At 36.7% G+C, this 14318-nt stretch overlaps 1 protein-coding gene across 11 annotated transcripts in view; it reads left to right on the top strand.

Moving 5' to 3' along the window:
* The window catches only part of GMPS (guanosine monophosphate synthase), a 69951-nt gene extending 55861 nt beyond the window's left edge, over positions 1-14090 (top strand). For 8 of the 11 annotated variants that reach the window (XM_081570590.1, XM_081570587.1, XM_081570589.1 and 5 more), the window contains 6 exons: positions 495-610; positions 3766-3891; positions 6580-6695; positions 11473-11603; positions 12529-12701; positions 13968-14090. In XM_081570590.1, coding sequence (XP_081426716.1) covers positions 495-610; positions 3766-3891; positions 6580-6695; positions 11473-11603; positions 12529-12701; positions 13968-14069 — 764 coding nt within the window. In that variant the 3' untranslated portion in view covers positions 14070-14090. Of the gene's footprint in view, positions 1-494; positions 629-3765; positions 3892-6579; positions 6696-11472; positions 11604-12528; positions 12726-13936 lie in introns of all 11 variants that reach the window. The other 3 variants (XM_081570580.1, XM_081570588.1, XM_081570591.1) reach the window with 2 other exon arrangements.
* The last annotated feature ends 228 nt before the right edge of the window (positions 14091-14318 follow it).

Genomic DNA, 14318 nt, shown 5'->3' on the forward strand with positions numbered 1-14318 from the left:
TTACTCTTAACTACCATATTGCCTCCATAAATAGTGTTACAAAGATAATGACCCACATGGAGATTAGCACTTGTTTATGTTACTAACTTCAATTCTGGTATTTGAGATGTTCAGTCCCAATGTGTGTTGGCAAAGAATTGTGTCTGCAAGTAGTTTTAAATAGATTGGCACATATATTGTGTATTAAAAATAATTATTAGAGAATTTTGAGTTTCTTAATAGTGTACTATGAAAATAAGAGATGGAAATAACTGATATGAAGAGAACTGAAGCATTCTAAAAGTGATGAGTTGTATGGGAAACTAATAGCAGCATTTCATGTTAAACACTTTAAAAACCCTAAAGTGTGTATGTCAATTATAGTTCAATAAAAGCAGTTAAAGACAAAGAATGGCAGATGGGTTTTATATTTTGGGAATAGTGACTTTTTTAAAATTAAGATTTTATATTAAATATAACATTTATATTAAATATCATTGTATTTTCCTCTTTAGGTCCTGGTCTGGCAATCAGAGTAATTTGTGCTGAAGAACCTTATATTTGTAAGGATTTTCCTGAAACTAACAATATTTTGAAAATAGTAGCTGATTTTTCTGCAAGTGTTAAAAAGGTAATTTGTGTTGAATTTGTGTATTATAGGAGCTTTAAAAAGATACAGCTAATCAGTACATGGAATTGAATGGATTCTTGTTGTATTTCAGTATTTACAATGAATTAATTAGGGTTTTGTTACTTGAAAATTCAGAGATAGTTAACCTTTGGAAATGACTATGAAGACAGTATTCTACAGAGGCTCTTTAATGCAGACTTCTCTTTTCAGCTATTCTATATATTTTTCAGCTATTCTATATACTTTAACAGGATAGATACTTTGAATTCCTGAAAATACTTGATATCAAGTATTTTAAAACACCCTTTCATATGTCTTGTGAGAAAGTAAGGGAGATCATTTTAGTTCCAAACTGAGGATGATTGAGAAGTCTTCAGTTCTTCTGTATATTTGGTACTTAAAATTTATAATCTGTATTAAAGTGGGCTTTGGTTGGTAGTGCTTTTGAGTGTCGGAAAAGAAGCAATGTACATTATCTTTGGAATCGCTTCAACTGGGCTTCAGAGAATCCCCATAAATAGGACTTTAACAAATATGAGCTTATAATAAAATACAAAATACATCTAAAAGTAAGGCACAGTGGATGAGAGCTAGTAGAAGATGAACCTCAAGCACTTCAGATACTAGAATTAGCAGATAAATCATATATAAAGTACAAAGAATTATCCAGAAGGATGGGATGGGGAGGGAGGTGGGTGGGGGGTCCAGGAAGGGGAACACATGTAAACCCATAGCTGATTCATGTCAATGTATGGCAAAAACTATTACAATACTGTAAAGTAATTAGCCCCCAACTAAAATAAATAAATTTATAAAAAAAAAAAAAAAAAAAAAATAAAGTACAAAGAATTAAAGGAAGCAATTGTTAATGAGAATAAAGTATATAAGGTATATACAGTACCTGAGAGCTTTGAAAAAAAATTAAATTCTAGGAATGAAAATAACTTAAATTAAAAAGAGCTAAAGAGAGAGTTAGTGAACTTGAATTATCCAGAAATCGGAACAAAGCATCAAAGAGAAAATATGATTAGAAGAGGTTAAGACAAAATGCAATGGCACCCCACTCCAGTACTCTTGCCTGGAAAATCCTCTGGATAGAGGAGCCCGGTAGGCTGCAGTCCATGGGGTCACTGAGTCGGACACAACTGAGCAACTTCACTTTCACTTTTCATTCTCATGTATTGGAGAAGGAAATGGCAACCCACTCCAGTGTTCTTGCCTGGAGAATCCCAGGAACGGCGGAGCCTGGTGGGCTGCCGTCTATGGGGTCGCACAGAGTCGGACACGAATGAAGTGACTTAGCAGCAGCAGCAGCAAGACAAAATGAGAACGCCAACTTAAATGTATATCCCGAAGGAAATAGACGAAAGTATTTGAATTCTGCCACACTTTTGAAAGGGCTTCCCAGAGAATTGGACATGACTGAATGACTAAGCACAGCACAGCACACTGTTGAAAGACACCATGCCTCAGATTTAGGAAATACAGTACATCCTAATCAGGGTGAAGGAGAAGAATTTGACATCTAATAGGCATAACTATGTGGGCTTCCCTGGTGGCTCAGAGGTGAAGAATCTGCCTGCAGTGCAGTAGCCACAGGAGAAGCAGGTTCAGTTCCTGGGTGGGGAAGATCCCCTGAAGAAGGGCATGGCAACCCACTCCAGTATTCTTGCCTGTAGAATTTCATGGACAGAGAAGCCTGGGGGGCTACAGTCCATAGGGTCGCAGAGAGTTGGTCACAACTGAAGCAACTTGGCACACGCACAAGCATAACTATGGAAACTGCAGGCTGCCAAAGACAAAGCAGCTACAAAGAAAAGATTGATTTCTGCATAAAGGAAAGACTATTTTACAGGCTGTGAAAGGAACAGTAAAAGCAGGAAGAATTCAAAATGCCAAGAGAAAATACTTGTGAACAATAGTGAACAGATAAATGGTCTCAAAGAACTTGGGCAAAATAAAGACGTTTTCACAGAAACAGAATTTATTGCCAACAGTCTATTACTTAAGGAGCTAAAGGCAGTGGTTCTCAACCCTAGTTGTGTATTAGATTCAACAGGGGAAGCTTTTGAAGTATACTGGGCTTGGACACCTTCTGCCTAGAATTTATTTAATTGGTGGAATGGGACCTGAGTGTACTAAGTAATTTGAGTGTGTAGCTAGGTTTGAGAAATACTGTTTTAAAGAACTGACTAGAAAAGAAGGAAGGGGATCCTAGTTTGAAGGGTCTGAGATGCAGGAAGGACTGATAAGCAAATAAAATGGTAAATGGGTAAAATGAAACAGACAGGCTGTATAAACTGATCTCAATTTTGGTGTTTATTAAAAAAAAAAATACTGCATATAGCTAAAATAGCTGGTAAGCCATAGGGGGATTGATTGGAGTTAAAGCATTCAAAGACCTTTGTATTGTTTGCCAGATAAGCACAGATTGATTCTCTTTTGTTAAAGATCCCCACTTAAGGGGAGCTGCTAAAGAATGAAAATAGAGGGTTTAACTTCACAGCTAGTAAGGGGGAAATGAATGAGTTGGGAAAAATCAGTTCAGAGAAATGTAAGAAAGGAGAAAGAAACATAAAAAGTGGACACACAAGTAAAAACTACTGAATAAACTGATTGAATGGAATTGAACCTTATTATTAACTCAACAATTAAAAGACTAACATCTTTACTTAGGACATAATTGTCAAACTAGATTGAGGAGTAAAATCTAACTAACTATAGTCTGTTTACCTAGGGATAGAAAGAGAGAAGGTAAAAGAATAGAAAAGGATAAAAGAATAGAAAAACATATATTCAATACCATGCAAATAAACTGATAAATTCATTTCAGACCAAGTTGACTTTATGACAAAAAGTTCCCCTGGAGATAAGAATTTGACTCGTGAGGTGTCCCCCTTGTCAGTGACAGAGGAAAAGCCTCCATGTGTATAAATCTTACCTGTATTTCTTGTCCTAATATTTAACTTTTCATAGCCCTGGCCCTCAGAGATGAAATTCTGACAACACTGCATAGTACACACAAGTTAGAAATACCAAGTAGAGTCGATTGCTTGTAAACTAGAAAGTATAGATACATAAGACAGTAATAGGTACCAAAAGAGTGACTACCTTATTTCTTGAAATCCTAAGAAGTATGTCTTTGGTTTTCTTAGCCACATACACTATTACAAAGAGTTAAAGCCTGCACGACAGAAGAGGATCAGGAAAAGCTGATGCAAATTACAAGTCTGCATTCACTGAATGCCTTCCTGCTACCAATTAAAACTGTGGGTGTACAGGTGAGTTGTGTGAATTCATTGACCTATGATATGACTTTGCTGCTCTTTCTGCTAATATCAAAATAAGAATGACTTAAAGAAAATGAAATATGAAAGTGTATACACAACAAGTTTAAAAATGTAAAAAGGCAATATTTTATGAATGTTTATGGAGTGAATAAGGTTGTAGGAACTAAATATTCAGGCTGAGATTCTATAGTTTTGAAACACCTATCATCTATAACCAAGAGTAAAACTTCAAAGAATGAATTGTCATAGGATTGGCTTGCTTTTGCTTTGAAGGACAGGTGCTGAGAGGTCACGTCCTCATTTATCCTTCTTGATATGAAGTGTTCTGTGGTTTTAGAAGTCTCTGACTGCAAGAAAGGCCCTGGACGGACATGTTTTTACCATTTAGGCCTTGTTCTCAGCTTGTGTTTTCCTTAAACCCATGTCCTCTGCCTCTTCAGCCTGTCTTCTCCCTTCCTCTGAGCTGTGTTAATATACAACTAACATTTTCAGTATTTATTGTGCAATCTTTCCAGTTGTAAAAGCATGTGACTATAATATAGTTCTCATTTTTGAAATTTTATTCATAAATAGATTATATTATTAAGTTTACCTTTGTTTACATGATCATCAAGTGAGTTTCTAGGGGAAAAAGCTTGGGAGGATAGGGAAGAAGTAAGGTTTCTTTTCTGTGAGTTAAGATTTGAAGTTAAATGGAAACCAGAAAAGGTGTCAGTAATTCTACTAAAAATTGTGTGAGTGCCAGTTCGTGGGTTAATGTGGTTATAATGTTTTCTTATAGTAGAATTAAGCATGAAAAGAAATGTTTTGCAGATGTAACTCTATTCCCTAAATATGTGAATCTGAGCCCATTCTTTTAAATTCCCCTTTCTCCTGAATTCATATAGCCCTGTTTGTAAATAAACAGTAAAACTTCATTGTTATTTTATTCATGGAAATGATATGGGACAGTTATTTCCCCCTTTCTTTCTCTTTCAAGGTCCTTATGTGAAAGCTACTTACATTGTTTTTAAATCAAATTGAAATAACCGTTCCTGGAATTGTAGAAATAATTTTCTTTCAATGGTATATGGATTATCTCATCATAGATTCATTTTGAAATTCATGATATGCTATTTCAGGCAGATATTACCCTACTTTATAAAAATAGAAGAGCAGACAGGTTGACCCCCCCCCCCAGTTCTAACTAGGTCTGTTGTAAAAAACTTGCAGCCCTGTATGCTGACTTCTTGTATTTTGATAAGTTCATAGATAATACTATGGATAAATAAATAAATATAATTTGTAGGATGAATGATTTCTTTTTAAAAAATGATTTAACATATGCACACTACTATATATGAAAGAGATAAACAACTGTAGTACAGGGAACTATAAACTATAATGGAAAAGAATCTGAAAAAGAGTATGTATATGTTTGTATAACTGAATCACTTTGTATACTTGAAACTAACACAGCATTGTAAATTAACTACACTTCATTTTTTAAAATATGATGCTTATTCAGGCTCTATTACTTTTCCTGTCAAAATAGAAGTTTCTTTTATTGTTAGTTATGTTTTATCTAGTCTCTTAGGTCTTTGAAACTGAGACTTAGAAATCCAGATAAAAATCATAATTCATGGTTAGTATAGCAATGAGGTTTGTTTTCTAAATACCAAAATAAACTGTACTTGTTAAAAAAAAAAAGAAAAATCAAAGGCGCAATACATTTAAAAACTAATTCTCCCTATTTTTGCTCTTCAGTTAAATGTCCCTTTCAGAAACATTTAGAATGAGAATGAAAGGAAATCATTTGACACATTGTACATCACCTTTTTCTTTTTAACTGGGCATCATGAACTTTTCATGGCTTTGCAAGTAGATTCTTATTGTTAACTGTTGCCTTATATTCCATGTATGATTATACCATCATTTATTTAATTATTCCTCTACCAATGGACATTTAAACCATTTTCACCTTGTTATTATTATAGGCAAGTAATCTTATTTCTTCAAACAGTTATTTCATGTGTTTCAGTAATATTTCCTGGATTAAAGAGCATGTATGCTTTAAACTTCAATAGATACTATTATATCAGCATTCAAATAGTCTGAATTCTTATATTCTCAAGTTTATTGTGTGTTTGGTAATGATTTAATCTTGTAAGTTACTTTTCAGTTTAATTTTTTTAAAGCAAATTACTTGGATTAAACAAGACAGATGAAAAAGGAATTAATATTATCAGTTTTATTCACTTGTTTTAAAATTTGCTTTCTTTACTTATTTTAAAACGAACTCATTTTAAAGAATAACTTATTTTTATATCTGACTTGAGAATCCTTTATCTCTCTGATAAACGTGGACAGATCTTGTCCCCCAAATTAGGTGTACTGGCTATCTGTAGTTAAGCAGATATTTGGAATGAAATCCCAACAGATCTCAAGTGTATGTTGAATAAATTGTTGAAATTACTGTAACACTTTCTTTATAATGTCTGAGGTGATTTAAGTAGAATTTAATGGGGAATTTTGATTTAGGATTTATTTATGTTAGCAAAATACCCATATATACTTTTAGTCAAGCGTGTTTTTGTTAAAAGTACTTTTCATGGTGTCACCATGCATGAAGTATTTTCCATTCCATCTTTTGATTTCTATAAAATCAATAAAAATTATCAGTTGTATTTTTATTTTTAGGGTGACTGTCGTTCTTACAGTTATGTGTGTGGAATCTCCAGTAAGGATGAGCCTGACTGGGAATCTCTTATTTTCCTGGCTAGACTTATACCTCGTATGTGTCACAACATTAACAGGTATGTTCTGCAGGTGGCAGAGGGGTGAGATGTAGTATAAGGCTGTGATTTTTTTTTTTTAAGGTCTTCCCATTGTTGAAAGACAGCTTAGGTCACAGCCCAGCAGGTATTGAATAATACTTTGTATTTTGTTTGTTCATTGGAGTACAATCATCTGCTTATTAAAAAATTTTTTTGAGGTAAATAGGATGGCTTTTATTGAATAGTTTTAGTATGAAATTTAAAGACTTTAAAAATGTCTTTCCAATTAGCAACTTATACTATTTGTTTTATGATGTTTTATTCCAGAAAGATTGAAAAAAATGTACAAGTTATTTACTATTAGGGACTTGGTCAATTTAATAATCATTACAGAGTAAAGATACAAACATACCAGATATCATTAAAATAACTGCCTTAAATGTTTTAAAAATTTTGAACTTAGTTCTTCAGCTCCAGTTTTCCTTTAATTTGCACATAAATTTCTTATGTCGGATATATCAACAGCTGATTTATAACCTATATGTAATACTCAGCAGCATTGTCTCCGTTACATTTCAAAAATCTTACTCATTTAGTACCAGATTGCTAATTAAATATTCTTATTTCACAGGTTTTTACTTTTGTCTATTTTCTTCATGAGTATTAGGCAGTTGACAATCAAAAAGGATTACTTAAGATTTCAGTTTACTCAAATTAGCTACAGAAATTATAAACCTACCTGTTAGTCTTTACTTAGCAGGGTGTGTACATTTCTCTTTTTTTGGCCGTTCCTCACGGCTTGTGGGATCTTGGGTCCCTGACCAGAGGTTGAACCCATCCCTTAGCAGTGAAGGCGCAGACTTGTAACCATTGGACTACCAGGGAATTTCCATGGTGTGTATATTTCTGTACTGATGTGGCTACTGTTTTTAGGCTGGTGTTGGCCTTTAAGACAAGAAGTCAGAGGGAAGTCACATTTTTACTAATGGGAACATGTTAAGAGGCTAGCGTAGATGAACCAAAGGCCTCCAAATACAGATACACCTTTAATACACTGAAAAGAGTGAATTATTAATAAATGTAAATTTGTAATTGCCTATTTTGAATGGAGGTAATTGTCTTGGTTAAAATAATGGTTTAAAATTCTAAAATGCTAATACCTAAATAAACTTCATTGGTCATACAGAACATTCCCTTTCGCTAAGTTTGGCTCCATTGCTTTACTATGTAAGTAGTATATTTTTCATTTCGCAGCATTCTTATCGTTTCATCTGTCTCTGTCCTTTTCTTTCACCAAAGGACCCTTACCCTTGTTTAAACTTTATCTCTGCCCTTTTGTATTCTAGTCTTTCTGCCTGTCTTTTCTGTTTTCCCTCATTTGTCTCTCCCTCCATTCTTAATCCAATCCTTCCTCCCTTCCCGAAAAGGAAAAAAATCTAACAACCAATAAACAAAAAACTAGATTTAAAAAATATGAACCTAGCAAGTCCCTATAAAAACGTGTTTGGTGATTTTTAAATTTTGGGGGGGGGATGGAATTTAAATAATTTTTTTAAAAAGCTTTCAATTTTTGCCAACTCCTGCCCCGCCCCCCTAGTTTGCATGGTGGAATCTTTGTGTAGAGAGTGCCGGTTCCAGTTTTACTGTCCTACACAGAATGGCAGACTGCCTGTCTCTGTACATACTCTTAGACTGCCTGTCTCGGTACATACTCTGTGATCACTCTTGTTTGAAAGAAATAAGACAAAAAGGAGCAAGTTAATAGCATTCTCTTGCCTAGTTGCTTTTTCCTCTAAGGATTATGAGCTCTAGGAAGTAATATTGCTTTAAAGTGTGGCTTACTTTCAATGCATGGGATGAAACCCTTCCTGTGAAAGTATGTTTGGAAGGAGGCAATGAAGTAGTTGGTGGTTTTGATCGGATGCTTTTTTCTTTGGTATGTTTGTTTTATTCTAAGTACCTATTAATAAGAAGGAAAAAAGGCATTGTTAAACTTCCCCTTGGTAGTTGCAGGGGAGATTTATTTTCTCTGCTAAAGACAGATAGGGCTAAGGAAAAGGGACAGTTGCCTGCTGGCTGCAGCTGGATTGGAAAGAGCCAGGTGGTATTTGTCTCTATCCCCTCTCTCTTGTTTTCTGGGTGAAGATTATAGAACAGATTCCCCAAATCAGCAATAAGATTCCCCTTGAGTTGTTGTACTTATTTGATACTAATTTCTTTAAGCTATCTTCCAAATTCTTCTTTTATTAATTAACACCTGCAATGTATTCTTCATAAGTTTGAAACAGACGTTTACTGGAAGCAGTAATGAGTCATTCCTTTTCAAACAAGTCTTACTTTGGTGACATTTCCCCCACTCCCCCACCCCCCTTACTATTTATTTAAATTTTTGGCCAGGCTGGGTCTTCGTTGCTGCGCAAGGGCTTTTTCTAGTTGCAGCTGGCAGGCTTCTTATTGCAATGGCTTCTTGTTGCAGAGCACAGGTTCTAGGGTGTGCAGGCTTCAGTAGTTGTGTTGCATAGGCTTAGTTGCTCTGTGGCATGTGGGATCTTCCTGGGCCAGGATCAAACCCATGTCCCCTTCACTGACAGGCAGATTCTTAACCACAGGACCACTGTTTTTTAAGAATGGCTTCACTGGTGACATTGTTTTATTAATGAAATATGTACATAGTGAAATAAGAATCTTTCTTTGGGATCAGTGTTCTCCAAAGTGTAAAAAAAAAAAAAAGGTTGAGTTGATAGTCAGATAAGTTTGGGAAATTCACTATAGCTTCATCTGGGAGGTTACCAGTGCATCTTAGCATATTATAGTGTCTGAAGTTTTGTTATCATGCAGTTCAGTCGCTCAGTCATGTCCAACTCTTTGCTACCCCATGGACTGCACCATGCCAGGCCTCGCTGTCCATCACCAACTCCCAAAGTCTACTCAAACTCATGTCCATTGAGTCAGTGACGCCATCCAACCACCTCATCCTCTGTCGTCCCCTTCTCCTCCCACCTTCAATCTTTCCCAGCATCAGGGTCTTTTCAAATGAGTCAGCTCTTCACATCACGTGGCCAAAGTATTGGCATTTCAGCTTCAACATCAGTCCTTCCAATGAATATTCAGGACTGATTTCCTTTAGGATGGACTGGTTGAGATCTCCTTGCAGTCCAAGGGACTCTCAAGAGTCTTCTCCAACACCGCAGTTCAAAAGCATCAATTCTTTGGCGCTCAGCTTTCTTTATAGTCCAACTCTCACATCCATACATGACTACTGGAAAACCATAGCTTTGACTAGATGGACCTTTGTTGGCAAAGTAATGTCTCTGCTTTTTAATGTGCTGTCTATGTTGGTCATAACTTTTCTTCCAAGGAGCAAGTGTCTTTTAATTTCATGGTTGCAGTCACCATCTGCAGTGATTTTGGAGCCCAAGAAGATAAAGTCTGTCACTGTTCCCACTGTTTCCCCATCTATTTGCCATGAAATGATGGGACCAGATGCCATGATCTTTGTTTTCTGAAGGTTGAGTTTTAAGCCAACTTTTTTCCCTCTCCACTTTCGCTTTCATCAAGAGGCTCTTTATTTAGTTCTTCTTTGCTTTCTGCCATAAGGGTGGTGTCATCTGCATATCTACATTATTGATATTTCTCCCTGCAATCTTGATATCAGCTTGTGCTTCCTCCAGCCCACTGTTTCTCTTGATGTACTCTGTATATAAGTTAAATAATCAGGGTGACAATATACAGCCTTGATGTACTCCTTTCCCGATTTGGAACCAGTCTGTTGTTCCATGTCTGGTTCTGTTGCTTCCTGACCTGCATACAGATTTCTCAAGAGGCAGGTCAGGTGGCCTGGTATTCCCATCTCTTTCAGAATTTTCCACAGTTTGTGGTGATCCACACAGTCAAAGGCTTTGGCATAGTCAATAAAGCAGAAATAGATGTTTTTCTGGAACTCTCTTGCTTTTTTGATGATACAACAGATGTTGTCAATTTGTTCTCTGGTTCCTCTGCCTTTTCTAAAACCAGCTTGAACATCTGGAAGTTCATGGTTCACGTATTGTTGAAGCCTGGCTTGGAGAATTTTGAGCATTACTTTTCTAGCGTGTGAGATGAGTGCAATTGTGCGGTAGCTTGAGCATTCTTTGGAATTGCCCTTAAAACCTATTTATTTAATTCATTGTTTCCCCATGCTTTTGTGAATTGATTTCCTAGGGCTACCATAACATTACCACAAACTGGAAGGCTTAACACAATAAAAATCTATTATCTCAGAGTTCTGGAGGCTATAACTCTGATATCAAGGGTGGCGTCAGGATTGCTGTCTCTGAAGGCTCTAGGGGAGAATCCTTCTTCTCCTCTTCATAGTTTCTGATGTTTGCTGGCAGTCATTGCCTTGAGGCAGTAGAACTCCAGTCTTCATCTCCATCTTTACATGGCCCTCTCTTCTCCGTGTGTCTGTCTTTCCAGATTGCCTTTTGCTTAGAAGGACACTCACTAATCATTGGATTAGCCTCCTGCCCACTCCCCCCCCAAAAAATTATGACCTTTATTTGATTACATTTGCAAGGACCCTGTTTTGTTTTGGGTATATTTCTCAGTCCAGTACGTTAAATGGAAACAAGATTGTGATGATCAAGTTTATTTCAGAGAATGTATTTTGAGGAAGGTTCAGACAACAGATACCTTTTATAATCCTGTCGTTTCCTTTGGGGATTTGAAGTGGGTAAGAGAGGGGCCTAAGAACAAATGCAAAGAATGTTATTTTATGCACTTTGTTTCCTCATACTAAAATGTATTTTCTTTATAATTTTCACTTCCTTCCTTCTAGAGTTGTTTATATATTTGGCCCACCAGTTAAAGAACCTCCTACAGATGTTACTCCCACTTTCTTGACCACAGGGGTGCTCAGTACTTTACGCCAAGCTGATTTTGAGGCCCATAACATTCTCAGGGAGTCTGGTAAGTTGCCCATTTTGTTCATCACTACGTGCTTCAACTAGATTTTGGAAGCTTGGCTTTTTGATTTTTAGTAGGAGGATGCAGCTTTTAGTATTATTTATTCTGTGGGTAGTTCTGTGACATTGCCGTATCTATATAAAATTTACTCATGTTTATGGTCACTTGCAGACATGCACAAAGTGACAGAAGATTTGAGTTGGTCACCTCAGATGTCCCAACTAAGGCTGAAGATGGCAGTCCTCTGTCTGCTTGTTTCAGCTCTGTTTCTGTAAACAAGGGTCTTTTTTGTCATCTATTTAATGCCGTGTTGTTTTGCATTTTCATGCTTATTTGTTGGTGATTTCACTGTTTAAAAATGTCCTCTAAGCTTAGTGCTGAAGTGCTGTTGACTAGGTTCCTGAGCACAGGAAGACTGTCATGTGCCTTACTGAGAAAATAGGTGTGTTAGATAAGCTTCCTTCAAGCATAAGTTACAGTGCATTGGCTATGAGCTCACTGTTAATCAACCTACAATAAATATTGAGTAAGATGTCTTTAAACAGAAAACACATAAAGGTTATATATTGATCAGTTGATGAAAATGTTATGACTAGAGGCTTGCAAGACCCTAACTCTATATTCCCCCTAGGGTTAGTAGCTCAGTATTTTCTTATTCAGTGTTTGCAGTATAGAAGATAATTACATGGATAATGAATTGACTTATATGTATAGCACATCACTGCAGTCATCAGACTCTGTAATTTGTATTTGTGATTGCGTTTGCTTACAGTGCTATGAGAGTAGCTAAAAACAGTATATGATGACAGTCCTAAGAAGAGGTGTGTCTGTGTGTGATTTTAGATCCTGTCTGGAAGGATTTAATTGAACTGAGAGTGCTTTCCTATGGCATGGTGATTGGTTCTACATGTTAACTTCCTTTCTGTAGGGTATGCTGGGAAAATCAGCCAGATGCCAGTGATTTTGACACCTCTGCATTTTGATCGGGACCCACTTCAGAAGCAGCCTTCTTGCCAGAGATCTGTTGTTATTCGAACCTTTATTACTAGTGATTTCATGACTGGTATACCTGCAACCCCTGGCAGTGAGATCCCCATAGAGGTAATATATACATTTTTTTCTGATGTACATATTTAACACCTTAACATTTTATAATGTGAATGGGATAGGCTATGGCAATGTTGATATTTCTGAGGTTGGTTTTCGGTTCATAAAATAGGCTCTAATTTTTTAAATCTCCACATAATTCATTATTTAATACATGATAGTAGGAAAAGGCCCTAAGTTTATTAACCTCCTCCAGATGTCTGATTACTATGTGGAGACTCCCAACTCTAATCTATCATTTTATCTAGTCTTGCCAACCTCTGCCTTTTAAATAGTGTCCTCCAAGTAAAGAAGAAAACCCTAGGAGTGAAGAAGAGTCAGTTAGACATAAGGATGAGATTTAATAGCATTATGGCCAGGCACCCATGAATTTCTTCATGCTCTGCCAACTAGCAATTACAGTTTTGATCACCATCTTTCTTTCTTGTTATCCCTCCGCTAGAGTGTTTGTTCCAGAGGAGCTGTTTCTAAGATAGCAAGTAAAAGTCAAACAAGACTTTATTAGTTGTACCACTGTTCCAGGACTCTAATACAAGGATCTGATTATATTACTAGCTATTATAGATATGTGGATTGGAGAATGTGGCTTAGAGTCTGTTTTCCCTTAGGCTTGCATTTGCCCAGTCTCTGGCCAGTTGGGTGACAAGGCCTTCCTTGTCTATACATGTAGCAATGATTATTATTACCTGTGTTATGTGTCACCTTTGTGGCCTCGGAGTTGTGAGCCACAGAGACTCTGTGAAGCATTGTCTTATAGCCATGAAGTCACATGCTTGGATGCCTCAGCAGTGTCAGGTTGCTATAAATGCTTCTGAACATTTGCGGTGGGCCAGTAACACCCATGACTTGCAGACTGCACTTTGATTACTACTGAATTTAAGTCACTTAAATCTGTACAGTCACTATGTAAATTCATCATAAATGTATCCCATATACCTAGAAAGTGAAAGTCGCTCAGTCATGTCCGACTCTTTGCGACTCCATGGACTGTATAGCCCATGGAATTCTCCAGGCCAGAATACTGGAGTGGGTTGCCATGCCCTTCTCCAAGGGATCGTCCCAACCCAGGGATAGAACCCAGGTCTCCCGCATTGCAGGCAGATTTTTTACCAGCTGAGCCACAAGGGAAGCCGATACACCTAGAGAACAGTGGTAAAAATAGATTGTGTTTTAATTTGAAATTACAAATGCAGGACTTCTAGCTCTGTTGAACATGCAGTGGACCCTAGCTCTTTATTTATAATCTTTGTTTTGTAACAGGTGGTGTTAAAGATGGTCACTGAGATTAAGAAGATTCCTGGTATTTCTCGAATTATGTATGACTTAACATCAAAGCCCCCAGGAACTACTGAGTGGGAGTAATAAACTTCTTGTTCTACTAAAGTTCTGTGTGCAGTTTAAATTGTTTAGAAACCATACCCAGTATTGAATGCAGTACTGTTAAAAGTGTTACTGGAGCAACCACATCACATCTGAATTCTCTGCAGCAAAAGTCTACGGCTTAAGAGCTGAGCTGGGGAAAACTAAAAGAGACTGAAGAGTTCGTACGGGTATAATCAAAGCACCATTGCCTACACTCAGACAGACTGACACTGCTTTTGCCTTTACCTC

The sequence above is a fragment of the Giraffa tippelskirchi genome, chromosome 2 (assembly GCF_054371585.1).
Source record: "Giraffa tippelskirchi isolate mGirTip1 chromosome 2, T2T-mGirTip1v1.2.pri, whole genome shotgun sequence".
Taxonomy (NCBI): Eukaryota; Metazoa; Chordata; class Mammalia; order Artiodactyla; family Giraffidae; genus Giraffa; species Giraffa tippelskirchi.